This window comes from Meleagris gallopavo, chromosome 2 (assembly GCF_000146605.3).
Source record: "Meleagris gallopavo isolate NT-WF06-2002-E0010 breed Aviagen turkey brand Nicholas breeding stock chromosome 2, Turkey_5.1, whole genome shotgun sequence".
NCBI classification, from domain to species: domain Eukaryota; kingdom Metazoa; phylum Chordata; class Aves; order Galliformes; family Phasianidae; genus Meleagris; species Meleagris gallopavo.
This window is the reverse complement of record NC_015012.2, coordinates 5,447,985-5,473,720: the sequence shown is the minus strand read 5'-3', so window position 1 is coordinate 5,473,720 and position 25,736 is coordinate 5,447,985. Positions and strand designations below refer to the sequence as shown.

The 25,736-nt window shown below is 41.5% G+C and overlaps 1 protein-coding gene across 1 annotated transcript in view; it reads right to left on the bottom strand.

The window, feature by feature from the left end:
* Window positions 1–25,731, bottom strand: part of PCSK2 (proprotein convertase subtilisin/kexin type 2) — a gene marked incomplete at its 5' end in the record, with an annotated part of 96,462 nt that extends 70,731 nt beyond the window's left edge. Inside the window, 2 exons of the mRNA XM_010706507.2 lie at window positions 7,571–7,675; window positions 25,606–25,731. Of these exons, the coding sequence (XP_010704809.1) occupies window positions 7,571–7,675; window positions 25,606–25,731 (231 nt within the window). The remainder of the gene's footprint in view (window positions 1–7,570; window positions 7,676–25,605) is intronic.
* Between the last annotated feature and the right edge of the window lie 5 nt (window positions 25,732–25,736).

The following is a 25,736-nucleotide window of genomic DNA, read 5'->3' as shown; positions in this document are numbered from 1 at the left end:
TTTATTTTTTTTTTTTTACTTAGGGATTTGCTTAAAGAAAATAGATACTGAAATGCCTTGCCCTGTTTCCAGGGAAGTTCTTTTAGCACAGAACAAATTCATCTTTAAACCAAGAATGTATAAGTGAACAATACAGCAGTTTTCTAAACTTAAGGTAAAGCTAACACTGAAGATGGGTTTGAATGTAGCAGGCTGTGTCCTGCCATAACTCAAACACTGGAACAGGTTGCCCAAGAAGGTTGTGGATGCCCCATCCCTGGAGGCATTCAAAGCCAGGCTGGATGTGGCTCTGGGCAGCCTGGTCTGCTGGTTGGTGACCCTGCACATTGCAGGGGGATGGAACTAGATGATCATTGTGGTCCTTTTCAACCCAGGTCATTCTGTGATTCTATGATTCTATGAACTTGGAAGGGAGAGAGCATGCTTTTGCACCCCTACAGTTTCTGCCTTCATCCCACCAGCACAGGGCATATATTCTCACCATGGCCACTGCTTGCATGGTACTATTAAATAGAGCACATCAAAGAGCAAATTGCACAGGTAAATAACAGAAGTAATGCCTGCTCTGCAACCCAGACTGTTCTCAAGACAGGAAACAAGAGGTAGACAGAAATTGCAGAAGAAGGCTGGAGCAAAAGGCTGCTGTTGAGTTCTGTTGTCTTGACAATAAAGCAGACATGTAAACTAATGCCAACTCAGCAATTTACAGGCAGCAGAGCAGAGGCTGAATGAGGTCAGCTGTCTCAACAGTTATTCACAAAATTACTGTACTTTCACATAGCCACAAATATTTTTGGGGAATAAACTCCACCCTACTGCCCTACCCTGACCTTATCCCAAGCATCACTTTGAGCCATGAAAATGACGTGACCGGAAGCAATGCAATGCTGCAGCCCATGATGGGTGCTGCCCAGCCTTCCCTCAAACGACATCCCCAGGATGGCACTGCATTGCTGCATTTATCTTCAGAAAACTCCACGTGGATCCGCATAACGCATTGTCTTCACAGTCAATTACCTTGCAGCACATCCATTTATATGTTTTCTAATGTTCTAGCTTACCCTGTAATTTTAGTTACATAGCATTTCCATAAAAACCACATACATTTGACTTCAATGTCATTTTGATAGCCTGTTATTTTATTATGTGGAGCTAATGGTCCTTTTATAGACAATGTAGCTATACAAGATTTCCAGCATTCTTAAATGCTGATATTGCTGGATTGCTTTTTGCTTCTTCCCCAGTTGTATTTCTAGTCACAAAGTAACAGATCAATTCAGCCTAGCTTTTACATTCTGCTGGATATAACAGCATTTTCTCCACTAGCAAATTGCTCAAAATACTTGATTTTCTACGCTCTGTAGTGCTGTGATATTTTACTTCACAGTACAATACGCAGTCTAAGTAAACAAGCCAGCAACACAGCACATAACATCAGGAAATCAAGCTTGGAAACTAAGAAATCCTTCAGCACCTGCTCAGCATGTTTCCTTCAACCTAAGCAACAGATTAAGCACCTGAGTAACTCGAGGCCTCATTATTTTTATATCAGAGTTCTTTTTTATTCTTATTATAGAAGCTGACTCCTATGCAATAGCTCTGATACCTCAATTAAAAGAGCAGCTACGTGCTTTGAAGCTGGAGGCACTGTCGGTCAGCTATGCCAAACAGCTGGGCAGGGCTTTCTGCTGTCCGTTTTCACCAACCTCTCCTTGGCCATGTACAGAGCTTACAAAGGCAGGGACAGCTAGAGATAGGATCCCCTCAGAGGCAGTTCTCAAAAAGCAATCACAGGGACCTGTGGAAACCCTTCCTCACAAACACTGGGTAAAGTGCAAGACATCTCACTCCACAAACAAATAAGACAGTGACCCACTCCTGGAAGATACTATTTTCTACACAATATACTTTTTTTTTAGGATGATTTATAACACAAATGTCTCCAGTTCTTGTTCGGTGATCAAACTAGCAATGCAGTTTTAACAAATAGTGTGCAGGTTTGAGAGTGGTTGATTTTGTTTCAGTATTGGAAAGACGACATATCCTCTAATGAGTTTTCCTTGGCTGTTCAATATTTATTACAGGTACTTAAACAGAGCTTTTATTACTTAATGTTCCATTTCCTTCCAAAAGGATAACACCAGTATTTGTGTAATACTGCCCAACAATCTCATAAAACTGATGGCTACTCCAAACTTTTCTCAGGTGTAATCCTACCAGCATGCCAACCTAGGCATATTGTGTATTAGGGCAAAACTCCAAACAGCCTTCACTGGGAATTCTATCATCTCTACCAGCAGCAGCACAGATTTAAATAAGAGTTGAAAACATAAGTAGCTTTTTATCCTATCATTTTCTCCTGTCTATCCTCATGCACTCACCCATACCTCCTCATGTGTCTGGGAGACTTGATGTCCTCCTCCACAGCTTTGAGATGGGGGCAGTGTTTCTTGGGACTAAATTCACTTTATATAATGCTTCTCTGCGGAGAAGTTGAAAGTTTTGGACAGATCTGGTGTCACTGTTTGGTGAAGTGCAAGGAAATTAATCCTTGTGAGGGCAAAGAGTAAGCAGCAGGAGCGCTGAGTGCACAGGGTAAGTGCTGACCCTTTCTATGGGATGGATTTTAGTATGACTGCTTCTCTGCTTCTGGGAGTGAGCCAGCTTTCTTCTCAGAAAGACAAAGCTCGGGAAACCTCCTGAGCTTTCATCAGAAGCTTAGCAGGGAAAGAAAATGACCATCACTGGACTGGAAGTTAGGAAATCAAGATGTGGGGCATGGAGCAAGACTGAAGATGTCAAATTTTGCCATTTTCATAGAAATAACAAAAATACGCCTGTTGCTATGTTTCAGGAACAAAGCTGCCTGTCACCAGTACAGAAGGTTAAACCTTCATCAGCAGTTACAGAGATCTGACCAAACCCACAAGGAAAGATACAGACCAATGGCTCCTGGCCCCTGAGGTCCCAGGTCACCTTGCTCTACATTGGCTGGAGAACTTGGGAAAAACGGCTTCTTCTGATCTCACTGGGAATGGTTTTACTTCTACAAAGGAGTAGATCTGCTGGCAAAGGGAGTAGGATAAAAAGCTCCCTCTTTAACTTATCTCAAGCCTCTCATTAAAGCTGCCAGAAAGGGTACAGAAAATTGGCTTACAGTGGCTACACAGCCACTGCTGAGCACTGCTGCCTGCTAAGCAGCAGTGGCTCTCCCAAGCTGCCAGCCCTCTTTCTCCCAGTCCAAGGTGACTGGGTGAAGGCACTTCTGCCTTCACACAGCAAGCGATGGGATAGCAAGGGAGCTAGGGGCTCAGACCACACGTCCATGCATGTTGAAAACCAAAGAAGAAGGGAAAGTAAGTTAAAAGATGGCAAGATGATGAGAGAACTGACAAAGGTTGATGAGGTTGGCAAAGGTAAAGCCCAGGGCAGCACCCAAAGTTACTGTCATTGCACCTGAGGCAAGGGTCCAATCAAAAGTTGGTCACATTAAGGGGCATGAGAGGTATCTGAGGTGAGGAAGAGTAGGGACGATAGTGATTTGCTTTGTTAACAGCTTAGATCTTCTGCATTTGTAGCCTCCTTTTCTTCCCTTGTCTCATGACAGAACTGGTAGCTCTGGGTGTCTAGGGGTGACATCTTGAAGCTGTGCACCTGCCCTCCCCAGACTGCTGTACCACCACACACATCAGAGTTCCCCCTTCTAATCCTTTTCAGAAAACTTAACAATTGCCATCACTGAGATGTTTATAACCAAAGAACTCATCATCTAAGTGTCAAACTCACTCTCTTGTGGAAGTGGAAGATTCTCTTTTCACCTCCTCCCCGCTCCACACACATGTATTTATTCCCCTAACACCAACACAGATGCACTCACATATAGATATCAGTAAGTGGCTCTGCTCTGTATATTAAAGCCTCTTTCTGGACTGGAATTAATCTTGGCAGCTGTCTGACAAAAGAAACTGTGTGGGAGGAAAATGGTTTTATCTAAAACTTGAAAGAAAGCAAAATAATCTTAGAACAAACTGTGTTTCAACTCTTGCTCCTTCAGTGGAAGATTATTTACTAACAGAAAATATCCAACAACAGCAAAAATACAAAATTATAGCTTTAAAAGGTAACTAAGGACTGTGTATTTTTTCTTTTCATTTATTTTTGTGGTCACTTTTCAAATCATGTATTAATAATCCATCTAAGGCTCTCTATAGGAGCCAACAATCCAAATCTGTTTTGAAAATTAAAATGAAGGAAATCCCATGGCTTTCTCTTAGCTGTGGTGAAAGCCATGGGAAGAAAAAGGGCTCTTGCTTCAGCCTGTCCCAGTCATTCTGTCCTCACCTTCATATCAGTATGATATGTCTGGTCCCATCCTACTCTGGTTCCTCCTGGGCTTTATGTCACTCCTGGCCATTATCCCCTGCTGTCACCCTGCTGTTTCTACTTCCCAGTTGCCCATGACTGCAGATCATTGCAAGGACCATCCCACTGCTTGAAGCCTTCAAAGAACAGCAGGTCCTTAAGTGAAGTTTCCCAAAGCAAACCAATATTAATGGCTAATCTTTTGGTCTGACAAATTAAAGCTGAAACCATTAATAAATAAAGGCAGATGAAAATGCAATTTCTCATGGTGAGTACTGGTTATCTTTCTGCTATGCCTTATGTCATTAAAAGCTCAGTTTTAACATGGAAAAATATTAAAGGTCTTTTGTTTGTTTGTTTTTCAAAATCTATTTGGCCTCAACAGTACATAAGGAAAATAACAAAATACAGGTGTACCTGGAAATTATGGAAATTTGCAACTGATTACAAAAGAGGGGTTTCCAAACCTCTCCTAGAAGGTACTCTGTATGTCAGAGACTCTACTTTCAAGAACAAAACAGCCTTCATTTGAAATAGTTCAGCTCACTCTGGCGTTTGCCATTCTGAGAGTGAGAATCCCTGAGAGGAAACCAAAGGCACAGTGCTTTCATGAACCTGCATTTTTCCCTTAAACAGTTCAACAGCACAACACATGACACTATTATACGTGCCTTCACCTGCTGCCAGTACTGCTTCAGGCCTCAGTGATACTGTTCTATAAAATTATGTCAAATTAATCATATTTGAGGCTGTTCCTCCAAATAAATATTGGATCTCTTCTAGGAAGTTATCTTAATAACATTCCACTCCTGCCCTCTGGAAAGCAATGACTTTTATCACAGAACGGCTCTGTATGCTTAGCATATCTCCAAATTACTTTGGTAAAAACATACAGTAAATTTTATGCATAAAAGCTTTTTGAAGCATTTTAAAAGACAAGTAGAGCATGAAGATGATGCAGTAACCTGTTTGCATAGTGCTCTGCCATCTATCTCTGCAGACTCTTGAAAAACTGACATGGTTCCTCAAGGGACTTCCTTGATTAAAGAACATTAATTAATTGAGTGAACATCTGTGCTGTTTTTCAACTAATAATTAAGATTAGTGAGGAATTGTAATCTCTTTAGAAGTGAAAAGTATACAGAACAACTGCAGCCCACTATCTCACAGAATTTGGGTAGGGCTAAGCAACTACGACATTTGCCGTAGTCGTTCCCAAGAGATTTGGAAGGCTGTGTGGTGGAAGCAGTCAGTTTGCTTCCTCGCTAGCCCAGCAACAGGAACATTTTATTTTTGGCTTCATGCGTTAACATATTAACCATGACAGTGCTGACATCTGTTGCTAAACAAAATTGAGTATAAATGGTCCAGAAAACTACCGTTAAACTCAGAAATTATTTTTGGAGTTTGAAATTAAGAACTGTCAACACAACTGATGTTTCCACTTATGCACAAAAATGACAGGAATTTTAATGATTTCCCCAAGTTCCACATGCAAAAGAAAGAAGGAAAATAAAAGTAACGATTTTAAGTGCTCTCAAACTCTATTACAAAAAACAACTGACCTATACGGTATCATTAGAACTCAAAGACTACCTAACAGGGCTAGATGAGAAACTGTTCTACCACTTATGGAAACGAAATAGCGCTTCTATTCCACTTCCATCTCCTAGTGCAACCCACAAGGCTGAGGCACACCCAGGAGTATTCTTTTCCTCACAGAGGAAATAGTCCTAATTACTTTAATATGGGGCTTTGTATGGGGCTGCTGAATCACAGAGGCCTGAACCTCTGATTAATCACCTGAGGTGAGCAATGAGTCAGCCATGGGAACACAGGTGAAGGCAATTCACCTGTGCTGCAGGAAGGGGTGGAGCCTGGCTGCACCTCTCCTAGAGCCATTTAAGAGCTGACTGCCAGTAGGGAAGGATCTCTTCTGGAGATCTGCTCCACTGGAGTCTATCACGTGAACCCAGGATAGGGTGAACATCCTTTTTCCTTCTCTAGTATAATAATTATATCAGCCAAACTCCTGGATATACTATACCATCTGTATGTTCATTGATTGTACAGGCTTTATTCACTGAAACCAAGGAGAGCAAAGCCTTTGGTATGCAGCACCAGGAAGAATTACAGAATCGCAGAATTGCAGGGGTTGGAAGGGACCTCAAGAGATCATTGAGTCCAACTCACTGCTAAAGCAGTTCCATAAAACAGGTCACGCAGGTAGGCTTCCAGATGAGCCTTGAGCATCTCCATAGAAGGAAACTCCACCACCTCTCTGGCCAGCCTGTTGTAGTGCTCTGTCATCCTTATCATAAACAACTTCTGTATGTTTGTATGGAACTTCCTAAGTTCTGTTTTAGGCCATTACTCCTTGTTCTATTGCTACATACCACCAAGAGCGTGACCTCATCCATTTGCCTTCCACTTCCCTTTAGATACTTATAAACATTAATCAGATTGTGGTGATAACAGCAAAAATGAGATTTCATTGCATGCGACAGAAACCAACTAAGAGTCTAGAGACCACAAATATTGGAAGACTGCAAAAGAAAGCATTTCTGAAAGAGAAAATAGACTCATTTAAGCTCTTTTAAATACTTTCTTAGACACACTTGAGTCTGAGACAGCAGATTAAATGGCCAGTCTGGAACAAGTACAGGAGTGCTTGGTTTGAGGCTGAGGCTGCAGTGAGTATCAGCAGGCCCAGGACTGGACACACGCAACCCTGTTGGACATGGGTCAAAAACTACTTGAAACTCCTGCAAAAGTGGGAAAATTAAGTTGGAAATTCATCAGATCTTGACTGCTGTGGTGTCACAATAATTACAATCTTATGCAACCTTTTTTTTCCTATTTATTTCTTCATTTTCTTAAGTGTTCCAATAACATATAGTAACTGGCAATAAAATTATCTGGATAAAATTATTCTCTCCTCTTTTTTGCTTGCAGCACAGAGAGTTTAAAGCCTACTGAAGGATTAAAAATTAATCTATTTGCTGTCATGATATCACTCCTCAGGCTTATCTACTTTACTTGGGCGGCAAATGCACTTTTTGTGTCACTGGCCCCACTCCAACCCAGTATTATTCTGGTGTAACAACTCAGATGAAAACAAAAAAAGAATGTGCTATTGCCAGCTTGTAGACTTCAAAAAAATAAAACACAACAACCTGTCAGGTGCAAATAATGTAAACACACTTACCCTGGAATCCTTTTCCAGATGAAGCTTATGTTGAAGACTTCGTCGTCTTCTGGCCTTGGCAATGCCATTGTGATAGAAGTAGTAGCCAGTATCTAGAAAAGGGAGCTGAGGAAAAGAGAGAAAAACACAGAGTTATCAGCCACTAATAAGGATGTCACGGAAAACTTTACCTGTGAGGTGACTCAGGTGTCAACAAAACAAGACTTGTGAGGAGTTATATCACAATGCCCACATCACTCTTGAGAACATCACTTCCAAGTTATTTTTGAAAGGCGTGCCCAGCAGCATTAAGGTTATTTGCTGCAGTTTTACCATGTATAACTCGTATGCACACTTGGTATTACTTTTACCATAAGCTTAAGGTTATTAGCATTAATATTCTGAAGGGCAATCTCTTGCTTCCTGAAAAAGATGGAGTAAAAGAACAAAATAAACTGCAAAATGATTTGAAACTACCACAAACGATCCTCCAACAGTAAGGTGTTACACAAGTACCTTTCCAAGTCATTAGAATGCGTCAGAGGCAATGCCATAATTGCCAAATCCTGGGATGAATAAGGGCAGCAGGATCCTGTTGTCATAAATGAGACTCCATACCTGTATACAGGTAGATGCAGTTCACAGATATAGTTTTCCTACTATGACATTATTTCCTGTTTCATTACACTTATCACAGTATCTGTTGCAGTTCTGCAAATGTATTTTAGAATTTGTGTGGAGTAACATGGGAATGTAAGTTTCTCAGAGAATTCTGAAAGTTTAAAATTTGACCACATTACAAAAATGACTGAGACTTAACCTCTTTTTTTCCCTGCAAAGTCTTCTTTTTATGCTATTTCAAGCAGTCTGTGTCAATAAAATCAAAACATTCCATTTTTACTTTTAAAATCCCACTGTGTGTGATACACTAATGCAAAGGAACTTTAAGAAAAAAAAAAATCAAAGCATTCTGTTCTGATACCAGAACCTCCTTCTAACTGCAGGTTAAGCAGATTTCATCAAAATCATTGCAGACACTTGGAGCAGAGTCTCAGCTCTGTCTGGAGAGCTTTTCAGAGCAAATAACCAGAGTATCTTGTATCAGCTTCATACGCACATGAAGAACAACACAACCATATTTGAAGGAGAAACAAGACTACAAAAAGCTCACAGCAGCAGCCACAGAAGTCCTCCCATCTACCCTCATAGCTATGCCTCTTAAGGGACCAATTCTATTCAGTTTTAGCTAATTTTTAAATAAATGAATTCATGTTTCATGTTTTAAAAGTTTAGGTCTGATAACATCACAAAATGGATAATAAGGTAATTTTATGATGCAGTTTGTCAATAGATCTGGCTTTCGAGAAAATGGCTCTTTCCTCACATAGGACATATAACACCCCAAAGATAAGCAGGAAAAAGAAAAAAATCTAAGTAGCCAGATCAGTTACACCTTGAAATACAACCTAGCTGTGCTAACCATTACCATCCATTTCCAATTTCCCCTTTAACTTCCTCACAGTGAAATCAGGTGGTTTCCCTCTTCCTGTCTCATTATCAAACACTCAAGTTCATTCCAGTCAAATATTGATCTCAATGTTCTTCCATTAAGGAAGACTCTCAGCGATATTGGAGTTATCTGGAAGGATATTGAAGATACATGACACATACTCATTCATTTTTGGTGTAGGATTAGAACCAACTAGAATGAAGAAACACACCCCACAGTAAATCTTTATAGTCAGTGTGTTAAAGTCCAACCACATGAGAAAGCAATAACAGTATCACCTGGAAGCAACCAGATCCATGGACAAAATCACAGGTAATCTTAAAGCACTTAACTGACTATCTGCCCTTTCCATAGACATAGTTTGGGTTGAAAGTGGCCTCAAAGCACCTCCAGCCCAACCCCAGCCATGGGTTGGTTGCCCCCCACCAGCTCAGGCTGCCCAGGGCCCATCCAACCTGGCCTTGGACACCTCCAGGGATGGGGCACCCACAGCTCTCTGGGCAGCACTGCCAGGGTCTCACCACTCTAACAGATATCCCAGTAATCAACTCAGATGTTTTACAGTTTGCAGTTTTTGTACTCCTTCAGTGAAGCTGTGGGTGAAGGACAGAAAGGGGGCTAAACAAGGCAATAACTGAAACATGATCAAACACCATGAGTTGTGAATAACAACAGAAATAGCAATGTGCAGAACAAATCTAAAGTCTTCAGGAAATCTTTAAACTATACGAAGGCAGGGAAAGGCAGATGCCAGCAAAGTGCTTAAGACGGTGCATGCATTGATGAGGGTTTTTGCAATGAAATCCATGAAGCCACTCAAGTGCTTCATGTTTGACAGACTCCTGTGACTGACTCCAAAACTCCAAACACCAGGATGCTGGTACCTGACAACTGGGTTGCTTTTCCTGCCATTAGGTTTTCTGGGAGCTCAGTTCTACTTAGGAGCTCAACACAACCACATAAAGACTGCACGTAACAATGTGAAATGAAAACCAAAGGGCTCCCGTGCACCACAAGCCCTACAGATCCACCAGCAGTAGCTTATTCCATAATACGTTCACTGTAAAGCTGGAACTGGAGTAGAATCCTATTTCAGCAGCCGACTGTGCACAAAACATGGGTGAATAATTCACTCGATCTTGTGGCTCTTTCTGTAAGAAAGAAATAAAACTTCGTGCCCTCACACAAAAACTAGCAATTATATAAGATTATAATTACTGGCAAGCACTTGAAAATTAAAGTAAGAAGGATTATTAAGAGCGATAAAAAGCAGGTCTAATATTGCCTTGACGTATAAATAAGGCAGACTCTGAGAAACTCAGGAATTATGTAATGTATTAACTTGTATAAAATTACTGGTGAAAAAGACACAAGCAAAAACAGAATCACTAATTGAACACAAGGAGAGCTAGCCCTCATCCATCAATCTGTGCCAACCTTTTCTTGAGCTTTGCAACTGCCTTGATGAAGTACTTAACCTCCTTCCAGAAGAGAATGAGGACCAGAAAATTACTTTTAAAATTTCGGTGTTCAACTAAGTGGAGGAAAGAAAATAACTCTTTAAATGGAAGAGGCTTATCTAGAAAGGGAAACGGCTGGGATCTCTGCTTTTATCAGATTACTGCTGCAAAAGAGCAGTACAGGTGCAATTAGTACTGAAATAAAAATAAGATAAACTCATGGCCCACCGCCTTCCTTGCACTCCCCTTTCGTATGCAGTCTTTCCCATGCAGGAAATTTACTTGGTGCTGTCCTAGATGCAGACTTCAAGAAAAGGGGCTGCAAATAGGCAGCTAGGATTCTACCCTGCTTGCATTGCTTCTGGGCTGCTGAACTGCTATAGCCTGTCAGCAAACAACTGCTCCTAATGGGGGCTCAGGGGTCGTACCACACAAGAGCAAAAAGGATAAAAGGGAAACAAAAGGCACCGCACACCGCTGAGCCTCCAGAAGCAGATCTGCTCCAAGAAGGAAAAGCAGTCATAGGATATCGTCTTCCTCACAGGCACCTGGTCCAGGTCAGGGTAGCAAGCAGCTTCCTTGGAGTGGATGTTCATCCTGCTTTGTCTGCTTGACAGAGAAGGTCCAACTTCATTTCCTTGTCAGTCCTGTGTTGGACAATGCACAGTGGCATCAGATCTAATTTTGTCTGTCTGAAAGCATGGGACACGAAGATCAGCTGCACAGCAGTGCAGGGGTTTGAAGAAAAGAAGCCACAGAAAGATTAAACTCCAGCTGTGCCCCTTATCTAAACCAGTAGCATCTGAGCCACCTCAGAGAGACACAATGGTGGGGAAAAAAGGTACAATCTAGCCAGGAGTTTATGTTTGCAGCAAATGTATTATAAAGCACCAATAAACACTAACATTAGAAGCTCACAAAATATTGAATAAAGGCATCAGTGGGATCACTATTTTACCTTGACACAGCAAGATCCAGTACTCACAACCTGTCTCTAGATTGAAGAAGTGACAAATGCAACACAAACCCAAAGAGGAGCCTTGGTTCCCAGGCTTATTTTTCCCATCAAACGGCACTGACTTATTTCAGGGCTCTATTTCCCATACATCTCAGAAGCAAATTATGGCACACACAGGAAGCAAGAGCAGACTGAATAGCTCTGCCCTGTTTTAAGGAATCTTCTCTCTGCCTAGGCTTCACATACAGCCTGTCCTGCTGCATCCTTTAACACAGCATCCCTGAAATACTCTGCCGGGTTTCGTGTCTCATTTCCAGCGATTCTTCCCCGATACCATATTACTCTAAAACAGTAAATAACAGATTACTTGAACCTATTGCTATGGCTGCTTTTCCTAGTCTGCAGTGGAGACAACAGTCTGCAACAACTTCTTTAGAGTAAAATAATTAAAAAAGCAAAAGTTGTTTTGCTTTTTAACAGTTACCCCAGGTTCACCTTTCTTGATTGCCACTGAAATCAGCATAAATGGATCTGTCAGTAAGATTGACTCAAATTCCTCATCCAGACAAAGCAACAAAGACCTTCTTTGGGGCTCCTTGCCTGCACAAATATGGGACTGGTACATAAGGGTACAAACCAAGACTGGTGCTGATGAAACCTCTGACCCGCTCCGAGGAAAAAAAAACACAAAAAACCTATCTGCCCTCAATTAAAATAAATAAAGCATACTAACACAAAGCATCTCTCCTCAACATAGCCTTAGCAGCTCCTGCCTTTAAAAGGGGCCATAAATCTCTGCAGGTGAGTTTTCATCCCATTACTGCTCAGTAATTATACAACCCGGACCTGGCACAAGAAAATGTGTTTGGAGCCTTCACGGGCCCTCAGGCCCTGCTCCTTCAGTTGCCATTATAGCTGAAGCACAACGAAGTGCCTCGCAGCAGAAATTAGAAACCTTTTAGAAACCTTTTCATCCCAGCTTCCCCAAATGCACCAAGGATGCTTATAAATATTCAATATGAATTTTTAAAACTCTTTCTCTCATTTTCCCTCACTCTGATTAGCATTAGAAATCGTTTTACTTTTAAATATACAGATGGGAGCCAAATCTGAAGTCAAAGGCACTCACTCACTATAGCGACGAGGACCACGTACAAGCAGAGCCAGCTAGAAGCTCAAGCAGCTCGAGGCATAGAAATAAAACAGAACAAAGTACAAATAAGAAAGGATTAAATCAAATGGTGGTAGAGAAGTGTGGAATAGCACAGAGGGCTAAAGCTTTGCCAGAGGTTGCTCAACGTGAAACTCAGCCCATAGTGTGCCCAAGGCCCCCAGCAAGGATTTCACACTTTCTCATTAGTTCATTATAATTATTCAAAAGCCGCAGCCAAAAGAGCTCAGGTAGAATCTGCACAAGCTCCAAACAGCCTTGAAGGCTGCAGCAACTAGGCCCCAGGGTTGAATGGTTCAGTGCTCTGACTTGGTCTTCCTGGCCCACTTTACACTGCACTTACTGTGCTACTTCTTAGTTAGGTGTCTCCAGCCAAGTAAAAATCAAACCTAACCCAATTTATCTTGGCAAATTTGGCAGGTGGAGGTGTTAGCCACAGCTTTAACGCTTTCAAACTGTAAATCTCATTAAAACATCCATTGTACACAACACGATCCCTGTAAAGTCAGCTGAGATTCATACAGTTCAGCATTTCTTCTACTGACGAATTCAGAAGTGCCTGGCTTAGCTACCTGCATATGTTCTTATCTCTGTGGTATATTCTTCCAATCAACAGGCAGTAATAAGAAAGAATTGTGGCTGCTTGGTTGAGTAGAACAGTAGAATCATTGATCTGTTCTTCCTTTTTCCAGAAGTCAATGGAAATATTATAATACACAAGGTAACAAGGATATATGTTATTCTCACGATACTGGTTATCTTTAGGAATATGGCAACACTGCTTAACAGTTATATTAAGTCTTTCTCAAGCCACCAGTAGTAGTTTCCAATAGTTCCTCAAATGTTATTTCCTCTGGAAACATTATAAATGCAGATGTGGTATTCAAAGACTGCCAAACAAGATTTTACTTCGTAAGGTTTTTTCCTAGTGCCTTTTGAATACAGTAAGCACAAGATTAAGGTAAATGCAGACAGTAAATGGAAGAAAAGGGACCAGCTTTTGGCTGACTAGAATTATGATTACATGTCCAATCTGTCCATGTGAAATTCAGAATTCATGTGAGCTCCTGATACAATTCACTGCAAAAAAAAAAGTAAAGGCACTTTCAGAGCATGATTCATCTGACCTATTTTAGGTGGCCATGCTAGATGAGCAGAGCTGTGCACCAGGAGCAACTTTTTTTGCTCCAGAGACTGTAAGAAGACAGCATCTACACATATTCAGATAAGTCAATTCTGATATCAAAAGTATAACTCTCAATTTCTCATTAGTATGGTTCTTACACTATCACACACAGTGCTTGCAGAGTGCTTACAAAAACTGCAGCATTGGCTTGGTCTCAAGTTCACAATGTTTGGAATTTGATTTACAATTGAATGACTCTAAGCTTTTACGTTTTATTGTGCTCACATCACTTAAGTTCGCTGCTGAAGAGCTTTATCCTGAAAGCCTGCAACAGTCATGTAAGTCATCAGCAACAAGGTTGTAGATTTGCTGTGAGTTTTATCAGTGAACTGTACACGCCATTTCAGGCTTTTAAAAGAGACATTTTACTTTAGATGAATGGATCTGTGCATTTTAGAGTTTTATCTGTTACTCCCCAGTAACCACAGAACACAGTATTGATTCTATCACGTGCACTGCTGAATACAGCCAAAGCAGGATAGTTCTCTGATTTAGAGATGAATGTTCTTGCTTATACACCAGCAATCACACTGGACTGTATGGATTGATCCAGATCATAATTCCCTGGAGTTGGTGATTGGGTGTGATTGTTACCGTTGGATTGAAAGCCTTAAGCGAAGGCTCAGTTATCATCATTATGTCCTTGTACACAGATGCTGAGGATCCTATAAGAAGAGCACCAACAAAACAAGCAAACAAAAAATTCATGCCCAGAAAAGCTAACAGAAATTAGACTCCAGACATTATTTGGAGAAGTATCTACCCCTAAACTTAACTTTCTTAACTTGCTCCTGCTAGTAGCTCAGCTGTGCACTATAGGTTACATCACAGACAGAAAACTGGTCAGTATCTGACCTGTTAACTAATTAGTTCATTTAACACATGACAGCTAATGCTTTAAGAAAATCAGGAAAAAAAAAGGTGGTGTCCCAGAAGTGGATCAGCTACTTTTATATTTTACAACTAAAGGCTAACAAGACTAATGCAATTCACAATTGTCCCCTAACTGGAGAAAGAAGGTGCCTCTGGGTCTCTTGCTGCTCTTTCAAGGCCCTACTATGTTTTCAAAGCATCTCTCAAGATAGTAATATTTTGTGAAATTTTTCACAAATTATATTTGTGAAATATTTTGTGAATTTTTTCACCTCAAATATCCTCCCCACCACGATTACCCTGTGTAGGAGCATTTAATTTTCCTATTCCCTCTAGGCTCTTTTTCCCCCCCTACGGTGGCACTTATAGGACAGAACCAGAACTAAGACTCACAGGGCATGGTTTTCAATTATAAATTAAATACTCCTTGCAGCTTAGCCCTGGCAAGTGCTCTGAGATGTTGGGCAACCCATTTCTACTAATACTAGGAGAATCTTAGGCAATTACAGCTGTTAATATTCTTGTTTCAGTTGCATGTAAAATAGAATAGTCTAATAATTACTTGTTTACTGATTTTTATTTATTGATAGAATTCATGTAATTAATGTTTGCACAGCACTACTGAAACTATAAAATGCTAATTGCCATTGTCAATACTTACTAGTGGGTAAATCTATACGTATATATCAGGTATCTCTTTAACAACAGAAATTTGGTAAATATTTTAATATAATTAAATAATACATGACAAATCTCTTCTATCAGCATGCCATAGAGAAAATTCAAATTATAATAAACAATTTAGTTATAGTCTGCACATGTCAGTGATCACAGTTTATTTCTAACAAAGGTAAATCAATATTGACAGCAATTAGTACTAACTAGTTGTTTTCCCTCTGTCCTTTTAAGGACGTAACTAAAAAGATCGACTCCTATTGTTACTCCAAGGTCCACTGTGACATCAGCTCTAAGAATGTGGAGATAAAGCACTTGAAATAAAGTTTGTTACATTTGAAACATAGCGTTATGCTATAGCTTAACCCTGCTAAAAATAACTGGTATCTGCATCTCAGAGATGGAGAGGGGTTAAGACAGCTACTCAAGGACACACTGAATTTCAGCAAAGCGTTATTCAGCATTATTTTTAAATCAATGTCCACACAATAAAGTGTGTAGGACAAGTGTGTGCAAGTGCTCAGCTAATGTAGTGCCTAAAAGCAAAGTCATGAACTCAAATGCTAAGGAAATACAGCTATAAAAGCAGCTCAAACCAAAATAAGTTGGCTACTGACAAGAACTACTCAAGAAAGCACAAAAAAGGTGAATTGTACTAATGCAAAGATGCTGGCCTTCCCCAACACTTAAGAAAGACTCGTAACTCTTTCTTTACAAACCCTTTATTCTCCATGCCTATTTTATACCAGGCTGTCAAGCAATAGCTGATAGACAAGAAGTTCTTCTCAAGGAAGTTTCTATTGCCAGACCACACTGAGCAAGTCTGGCAATTCCCAGAAAAAAAAAAGTCAATTTCTGGAGAAAAATAGATGCTGTATAGGAGAAAAGCTGATGGCAGTAGTTAAAAACAGAACTGCACCATTAAAAAAAAAAAGAGTCAAGATACTAGGTTTGAAAAGAGCAGTACAAGGAAGCTTTGAGAAAACATTTTCAGTGGGGCCAAGGAAAAGTAACATTTCAGAGCATTGCTGTTTTTCTTGCTTTTGTGAAGTTGCTTGACTGTGGTAGCAGAAAGTCATGGACATTTATTCATATTAATAGAAGACCATGTCAGAGATGGACGAGTCCATTACTCGCATCATCATGAACTGGAGACAACTCATCTCAGCTCCAGTATGCCCTGTACGATCGTCACTTCACAATGGAGGCTAGCAGCTGTGAGTGGGTTCAAGAGCTCTGTGTTGGATGGTAAATAAAAGATAAACAAAATCTGCCTAGATGCTAGCAATAATGATGAGAAAGGAAAGCAAATTGTACCACTACCTCTTTCCCTCCCTCGCTGCCCTTTTAGTCAACTATGAAATGTCTTCTTACTATTTGTTACTACAAACTGATGGATGACAAACATTTATTGCTGACAGAAATTGTGGTCAACCCAGTATGTGCTGATCTTTCTTTATTACATCAGTTAGGCATAGAAAAATATAGGGTTTTAATTAATTACTTAAGCATGCTTCAGTTTTTGGAGCTTGGAATATTGGTTTCTCTACCAATATATTTAATGTGGATAAAATGTCTTCAGTTAGAAGGGAAAGAAGGTATTTTACATAAGGAAATTGAGTATTTTAATCCCATCAGAAAGAAGAGAGAAAACAATCAGTATCAGTTCTGTCTAGACTTCATTCTGAACTATATCTGAATTGCATGAGAAATGGAAAGGTCTTACAACTAAAAGAAAAGTACAGTCACCTGTGAAGTTTTAGGGTCTAAATGGTAATGCAAAAACCAATGGACTGAAATGCTGTAAAGATCAATCTTCAGATGGTGCCCAGACTCACAACCATCATTTAACCAGTGTAAACAACTAATTTTCATCATTACTTTCTTTTCCCTCTAGTCTGCAAATATGTTCAGGCCCCAATTTGTCACACTTCTCCACCCAAACTCAGAAATGACAGTTATGCATAACAGTTGACTCAGAGTAACTTCTAGGTTGCTAAATTTCACTGACAGACATTTTTTAGATTAACTGACATAGGAAAGCACAAGGTCCCCATGGGGACCAGTAAAGGTTATAGCTAATTCACCACATCTTGGATGCAGCTAGGAGCCTTAGGCAGAAGCTTCTGCTGTACTCAGCTCTGCACAATGAACAATGAACGAAGGTTTCAGCTATAGAGCTATTTCAGACTTGCACCAATTCATTTCACCTGTATTTCATAAAGGATGAATAGGCAGAAAGGAGGATACTCTGTCATCAAGAAAGAATACACGATACCCCATCCTCTCCTGTCCACTCCTCCCCTCCCCTTTTTTTAAAAAAACTACTTATTTAAGAGTTTCAACTGCCTAGCTCTAGTTTGATATTGAATGCTTCCCTGATAACAGGGTCTTTTTCTCTACTTTATCATTAGTACATATATAGTTGTTGGGTCTCAGTTTTCACAATCTCTCGTTGTGCACTCTAGGAGAAGCCAGGTGTGACACAGTACCCTTTTACTCATCAGGTAAGCAAATAATCCAGTCCACTCATGAGCACTGGCAATGCACTTTTGCTGACTGGTTTGATGCAAACACTGAGGTCACTCTTTCCATTTGCTTTCTGTGAACAAAGAAATTAAGGATGTAACATTTACACAAAAGTATTGTTTGAGAAGATAGATAATACATGACGAAGAACATTATGCCCCTGTTCACTTCTTGAGTGACTAAAGTAGCAATACTGCTGTCCACCTGAGCTGTTTACAACCCCATATATAAATGGTAAGACTGAGCTAGCTTGCACTCCCTAATTCCAGGTATAAGCTCACAGTACTTGAAGATACAGCCAGGGCTCAGTCGAACCAGACTCAGAGTGACTGTTACAACTTCATGGCCACATCAGGTTTCATCATGCAGCTGGTTGTGCAGAATTTCACACAGCCCACTCCATCCCAAAGCACAGCCCAGGAGCATTTCAATGAACTTACAAGAGTTAAACACAGAGCTCGCATTGATTTACAGCAAGACCAATGCACCAGATTACTTCAGGTTTCTTGGAGAAATCCCATCTTTGACAAAGAGTCAAGCAGTTTGGCTTCCTCCCACCAGAGGCCAGTGATAGATGGAAGCACCAGGCTGCTCACTGCAATATTTATAGCCACCATCCGGTAGAAACCTGACCTATTAATTATTTGAAAAGCTGAAATAAAAGAAATGAAAAAAGAACAGAACTTTTTGTTGACTAGGACAGCAATGCGTGGCAAAGGTAACTTCACAGCCATACAGTCCATTCATTACTGCAGCTCTCACAGAAATTAGCCACTTGTCCTAAAACCAGACCTGCACAAGATGGCTTGCTTGCTCTAATATTTTAACAAGAGCTGGCACAATTTATCTTTCACTTAATCATTTTGGCTTGATTTCCAGCTCACAGAATTTTCCATGAACATGCTCATGTCTCAGAACTCACTGATTGAAACTATCTACCAAATAAATCCTACATATATTTCAGCAGCTTCTTTGTAAGTGTTTAATTACAAGATTTGACACTTGAGTCGTACAGATTCATTTTAACTGGAATAATTCCATAGATGGATGAAGGAAAGGATTGCATGCAAACTTCCACTTAACTGCCATGTCAAGCATTACCACTATAACTTTTCCAGGAAGTCTGATATATTTTATTTATTTTTAAATCAGCACAGGCTTACTAGTAAAAGTTCTAGTTTAAATGAAATCTGTGCTGTTATTGCTCTGATCTGGCATTTGTTAAACATGTTAGCACTCCTACATTGATGATAACTGCTTTGCAGTTGGGTTTGCTTTCCCATTTTAACCACATTAGTATTGTTAAAGCAGTCTTCTAAGAATGGATGGAGTATTATATCTTATCGCCTACCGTATTTTGAGAGGAGAACAAAGCTATCTTCCACCTTCACACAAGTTGGCTCTTCTAAAAGATAACATTTAATAAATTCAGGAATCCTACAGTTACCCCCATGCTTCTTGAAGACACCCAGCCTAGCAGCTCGGTCAGTCTCCAGGACCATTTACCTACTAACAAATGAATACCAGGGGACTCTTCGAGTTCTCACATGGAAGTACTCTGAGCTGGGAGAGCACTGACAATTCATTTATTTTGGTCTAAGGGTTTGATGTGGATGTGAACTCCAAAGTTGGAAACAAAATGTTCTACCTCATGCAGAGTAACTGAAACCATCTGGTTCTGGTTGTCACATGGCAGTAAGATCTGTCCATCTGCTCTGATACCAAACAACAGCCATCCAAAACAGGGTTCTTTTACAAAAGCAGTTTTCTTTTTGCTGCACAGATTTGGGACTGGGGACAAATTTGACTTAAGCATAGGTAAAAGCCACAGATATCCACACGGCTTCTTAGGGGAACAGCCATCAGACTGCTCTCAACATCTGGAAAACCTGTTCAGAGGAATTACAGCACCAGAGTCGCAGACTGAGCCGCTGCGTGTGGGATCACAAAGCTCCAACACATACAGGCAGTTAATATACCCATACGATGCAGCATGCAGAAACAGCCTGAAAGTCACGTAGGAAAGCTATGTGGGCAAAAGGTAGGAGATGCTAGGCTGCCAGCAGGATGGTATATTCACAGGCAGTGACACCATGCTAATGGTCTTCGTTTAGCTAGCACCAATATTAAAATAACTCAACTATAAATTCCACAGCACAGGTCTGAAATAGCCCTGTGGCAGACTTAAAGCACAGAAAAGAAAGAGTTATTTCTGTATACTAAGCCTGTCTCTCTTGGCACAGAACATGAACTTTACATGCATGGCACTGAGATCTTCATGTACCGTCATGGAGAGAAATAACCCGGGGAGCTGAAGTCTCTGCATGCAATGCTGCATGCAGCCCCAGAAGGCTGGCTCAGGTCTGGGGACAGCCAGGAACTGCCAGAGCTGCTCTCCTCGACTGAGGATGGAAGGGAGCAGGCAGCAGGAGGCACCCAGCTGTATCCAGGCTTCAGGCACTGATGCTCCTCAGCAGTTTAAGGGCCTCAGACCCTGGAGCTGCACCCTGCAACAAGAAATTATCCCTGGTGCCTTGCTAACACACTGCTACAAGCTTTCATCAGGCAAAGGCTCAAACTAGACCTCAGCATACTTTGTTGTTCTGGTGTGAGCACAGTATCTGGAAACGCTGCTCACTTCTTTGTGCATTTTCTCTACTTTTCTCTGACAATGGCAAAACTAATTATAATGTAAAGAAATCACTGCATGTCCTGAGTTGGGCTGCAGCTTGAAGAAAACAAGTGAAAAATATGTCTAACGGGGCATTTCCTGGTTCTCTGGCACATGTGCAATTTTGCCAGAGTTCAGGCTATATAGAATAAATAAAAACACAGGCAGCTTTACAAGCAAACAATTTTTCATTTGAGCTGTAGCACGGTAAATAAAACAAAACTTACCTGTAAAAGTAAGGTTTAACTTGCATGTCTTGCCAGAAACAGAACTACACCATGTATTGAAAACAGTAATAGAGCAATTACAGCAGAGATCCATAGCAGGGAAGTCTGACCTTGTTTTTCAAAGAATAAATGCTACAGAAAGCTGACAAGGTAATTATTTTAAACCTCAAACAGAACACTCACCGCCAGCAAGCAGCCAGTTTGGGTCTCTGATAGGGAAGAAGCTCAGCAGACACTGGCTGAGGGATGTGCATGAGTATTTGTTTTCTTTATGTGGACAGAGTCCAGCTTTCACATGTATGAGCAAGTACATTAAAGTAACATGGGACCTTTTGTTCTGAGTTAGCCAGCTGAAGTGTTCACTACTGTTGCTGCTCCTATGTCCAAGTTGGAATGCAAAATAGAATATAACAGCGACAACAAAAAAAGCACTATTTTGGAAGGAATATATTTCACGTATCAGGCAAACTCCCTGCTGCCACAGTATAACTGAATTAATTCTTCTAATACTTCTCTAGAGTGTAAATAGGAGCCAGTGAGACTTCCCAGCCAGAGCCCAGCAATACTCTGCAGGCATGGAACTGACGTGGCTCCAGACCCTGGTGGCTGCTCTCTCCACATCTCCACAATTACTTTCTTCCAGGGTCTTTCTGGAAAAATGAGCTATCCATCATCCCCCAGCAGCACATCTTACCACAGCAGGATCAAACTTTCCCTAGCAGTTAATTGCTTTTTCCCCTTAACTTAAGCACATCAGCTCAGACTCACTCTTGAAAACTGAAGCATTTTCTTTTGAAATCTTGGTAACTGCACAATTAGTATTTGCAAGAAATTTCTGCTTGTCTTAGTTTCCTTATACATTTCATCAGTAACATTGTACCTTCCAGTTCTAGAAAGGCTTTTTCTGTTTCTATAACGAAGGATTACTTTGTGCAAACAAACACCCTTTCCTCTAGGCCAACATAAAATGCAAAGCTAATTAATTATTAAATATATTAGCGCATGGAAACACTGCGGTCTGAGACTTGACATCAAGTCTTCAGATTCCAATGGGTTCATCTGGGGAGGACAGGCTCCCTGACTCTTCTTTGCATGGGATGTTCCACTGCTGTATCATCTATTTCCACACTAGATGCAGACAAATTGGGCTGCCCAAGTAAGAATTCTGGCTTATTTATGGGTTAAGTTTTGCTTTAGGCAAAATGGTGTTTGCACCATCTGAGTACACATGAGCTCCCATGTTGGAGGTTGGTCCTCAACCAGCAGCCTCCTAAGCAAAAAACAGAAAGCAGAAAGTCACAACTGTGACAGTTTACTTTTGTTTCTGCAAGATTTAGAGAGAGCAAGTGACCAGACAATGAATATATCAAGGAAAAAAACAACAACAAAAAAACAACAGCCAAACTTTGGGTGACATAAGATTCCCCATGTTCTAAAATCTGAGACCATTCAACACAAACTGTTTAAAACCCTTCACCTCAGTGCTACAAGCAGCAGAATATTTAGATATGGTGGCAATTTGTAGATTGTATCTGCCTCAGTGTTGCTGGTGAAATGGAAGAGATGCCCAAGCTCTGATCTCCAGGTATGAGACCTATCCAAACGTTTCTTTCAGCTCCCCTTGGTAGAAAGGAAGAAGAACAGCAATGCAAGATCAGAAAGCAGCTTTTTTCAGCCTGCATTAAGAAATGCATTCTGGTGGTAAGGTGCCAGAAGGCAAACAGAAAAAAGGAAGTTGTTCCTTTCGTAGTTCTCACAATTTAACATGATGTAGCTATTAGGGGGTTGCCTCCTGACTTCTGTTTGCTTGAAGATGGCTAGACTAAGCACGTTAAATAAGAACATGCTTTATCACAGCATTTTTTTCATAGAGAATATACAGAAATAAGTACAAATGGACTGCAGAACTGCAAACATTAAAAAAAAAATCAACAATTAGATTTGCAGAGGTCCATATTTGAGGTTAATTCAGGAAAAGTTAAAGAAAATTGGTCAGCATTCTTGAGACTCTGCCTCACGTTAGGGCCCTAAGTCTAAATCAGGCAGTTGTTTATGTGAGCACCGAGCCCTCCTGAAATAATTAAATGGTCACCACGTTTAAAGCACATATTTTAGCCCACCTGAAGTCTTGCAGCAGCACTGGAATGATGGCAGGGAACACGGCCAAGGAATCAATTAGAAAGCACATCACACTGTTCATGACATTAATCTTCAAGGCAATGTTCTCCCTCCCATTCTACAGAAGTTTGTTATTAAATAACCGCAATATGCACTCGTACACAGTTTGTGTGTTATCAGGGAAAAACCATGAGCACTAAAAATATGTAATTTAAAAATCAGCTCCTGCAAAGTCACGGGAACGCACATCTGTGATATATAACAAGTATAAAAGCAATCTCTCTTCTGCACATCTTAAATCCATCCAAGAAAAAAAAAAAAAAAAGACTGTATCTGCCCTTTACTACTGCCAGGCAAATACCTGCACTGAAACAAAGGTGATTGCTTTCAGACAACAGTATTTCTCGAGTATTGGTAAGGCTAACTGGATTTAGTTTAAGTAAATAATTCAGTGTATTGTCCAAACGCTACACTTGAAGCACGGAAAAAATCACTTCTCCTTGCAGCATAATTTTTTCCTATTTTCCAAGAATGTAGACAGCACATTCTATAGATGGTACCTTCCCCCAGAGAGTTTACCACTCGCAGCTCTGTTTGCATACACCTACATGTCCGTGTTCAACTTTTTGCACTGCTGTTATTAGTGTTAAAGCTAGGCCTGCAGACTGTAAGCTGAGATGTTAGATAAGCCCAATGAGAGCAGAACAGATCAGTAGGCTCTTCTATCCAGCAGTACTGAAGAGACACCTGTGTAGATGACACACGCTTTTACTGACACCCACCTATCTCCCTGTTCAGATTTCCCCTGCAGATTGCCATCAGACTCTGATGGATTATCCTCAGCTAAATGCCAAACTCTAGGAACTCCTCCCGCTCCCTAAAATCTCTGCCTTGCAGACAGCAGGGCGCTATTTTCTCTCACATTTGTAGGCATGGGGTGGGAGGCTTTCAAGCTTTTCAAGGACTGGAATGATGTAACCTGAAAGCCTCTTGGGACAGCACGTGCACAGTACAAGAGCCTCGGCCACCTCCTCCTCGCTGTGAGCACACGCAGAAGGCACCGCAGCTCTGCAAGGCTTTGTTCCTTGGGACTCCAGCATCCAAGGGACACAGCATCCCTGAGACACGTACAGGAAAGCAGATCCTCTCCTCCCACGTACCTGGGGGATCTCCCTCCAGTTCTTGCCAAGATGAGCTAAAAGACTGATTTCCATGTGGAATCAGTATGCATCTTAACAAACCCTGGGAAGATAACTGTTTAACAGCCTAGAATCTGCTCTTCATTCTACAGCGCCCTCCCTCTCCCCTCCCCCCCCCCCATCCTCTTCCCAACATGGTCACAGCAGCATTTGTAGGCACCTAGCTGAAGTAAAAAGAAATTCAGCTCTGCAGCAAGGTACCCTTCCCTCCTCCTGAGGCCTTATCAGACAGGTACCCCCCAGGATAGGATAGAATATGATGGAAGGAGTGCAGGCAGAGAGCAATAACAAGGAAAAACTGTTGACCAAACAACACTATTTACAAAGTTTCAGGTAACATGACCAAATCCCTTTAACAGCTCCTGTCCCAAAGGCAGCAGGAAAGCAGCTCCACCACCACCAGGACAAGCCCAAAACAAAAGCATCTTAGCAGCAGCAGGCATTAGTGGTGTTCAAAGCAAAAAAGACACTGTCCTCATTTCTGTAACAAGCCCCCACTGGAGTCAAGGCAGCCTGAGGGAGTGAGTCTCACTTCATAGGACAGACACACAGGTATACCAGGGGATTAAATCATTTTCACTTAGTCAAGTTCAGCACGCAATTTCCATTCACTTCCTTGGAAGTCAGATGGGGATCTCATTGCATAACTACCAGGGAAAGAAAAAAAACAAACAAATAATGCTCACACAGCTCTGTTTCCCTCCACACTCCTCCAATCAAGTACTGCCTGGGCACTGAGCCTGCCAGGAATCGTCCCGACCAGTACACTGTATTAAACCCACTGACTGTACCCTAAACTGTTTAGAGCTCTGATTACTGTTGCAGTGTTAGAGATTTCTAGCACAGCAAAGCTCTCCAGGAGCCGGGCAGGGACTCCTTGACACTGAAGCTACCGAGGACTTCCTAGGACCTCAGGAGAGAAAACAGCCTCCAGTGGAACTCGAAGTTTCCCAACTTACATCAATTTGTGATGAGCACCGATTGCATACCACGCTTAATATCAAGTGGATTCTCCACCCTGACAATGCCCTATTTCTCCACGAGAATAACAGGGACACGAAGGAAGCTGCCAGCCTCTCAAACTTGTGTGTCAAAATCCCTAAGAAATCTGCCATTTAAATCGTGTGCGAGCTTCTCCATGGAGATACAGCTTTAATTATTTTCAGCGCTCGGAGCAGTTTCAATTCCAGCCGTGCTCAGGAAGCTCTCGGGCGGCCCGGCCCCCGCTGCGCTCTGCCCCACACCGCTCCCGAGCCCCGCAGGATGGGAGCTCAATTGGAGGATGTTTACGCAGCGAAGTCCAAAGACGCCGCCGAGCTACCCAGCATGTGGGAAACTCCTCACCTCCCAGTCCGAGCCGAACGCCCTCCCGGGAGATTGCCGTGCAGAGGCTGCGGGAAGCGGACTCCCGAAGCCGTGCGGCTGTAGGACGCGGCCGTGCTCCATCCCCGCTCCCCTGCGGTTCCGGGCAGCCCTTACCTTGCGCACCCCTCCGAAGCCGTGATCCGCCGCCACCCGTTCGGCCTCCGCCTGGTCCCCGGCGTGCAGCTCCACCAAGAACTGGTTGGTGTAGACGGCTGCCCGGGCCGGGGCGCCGAGGGAGAGCAGCA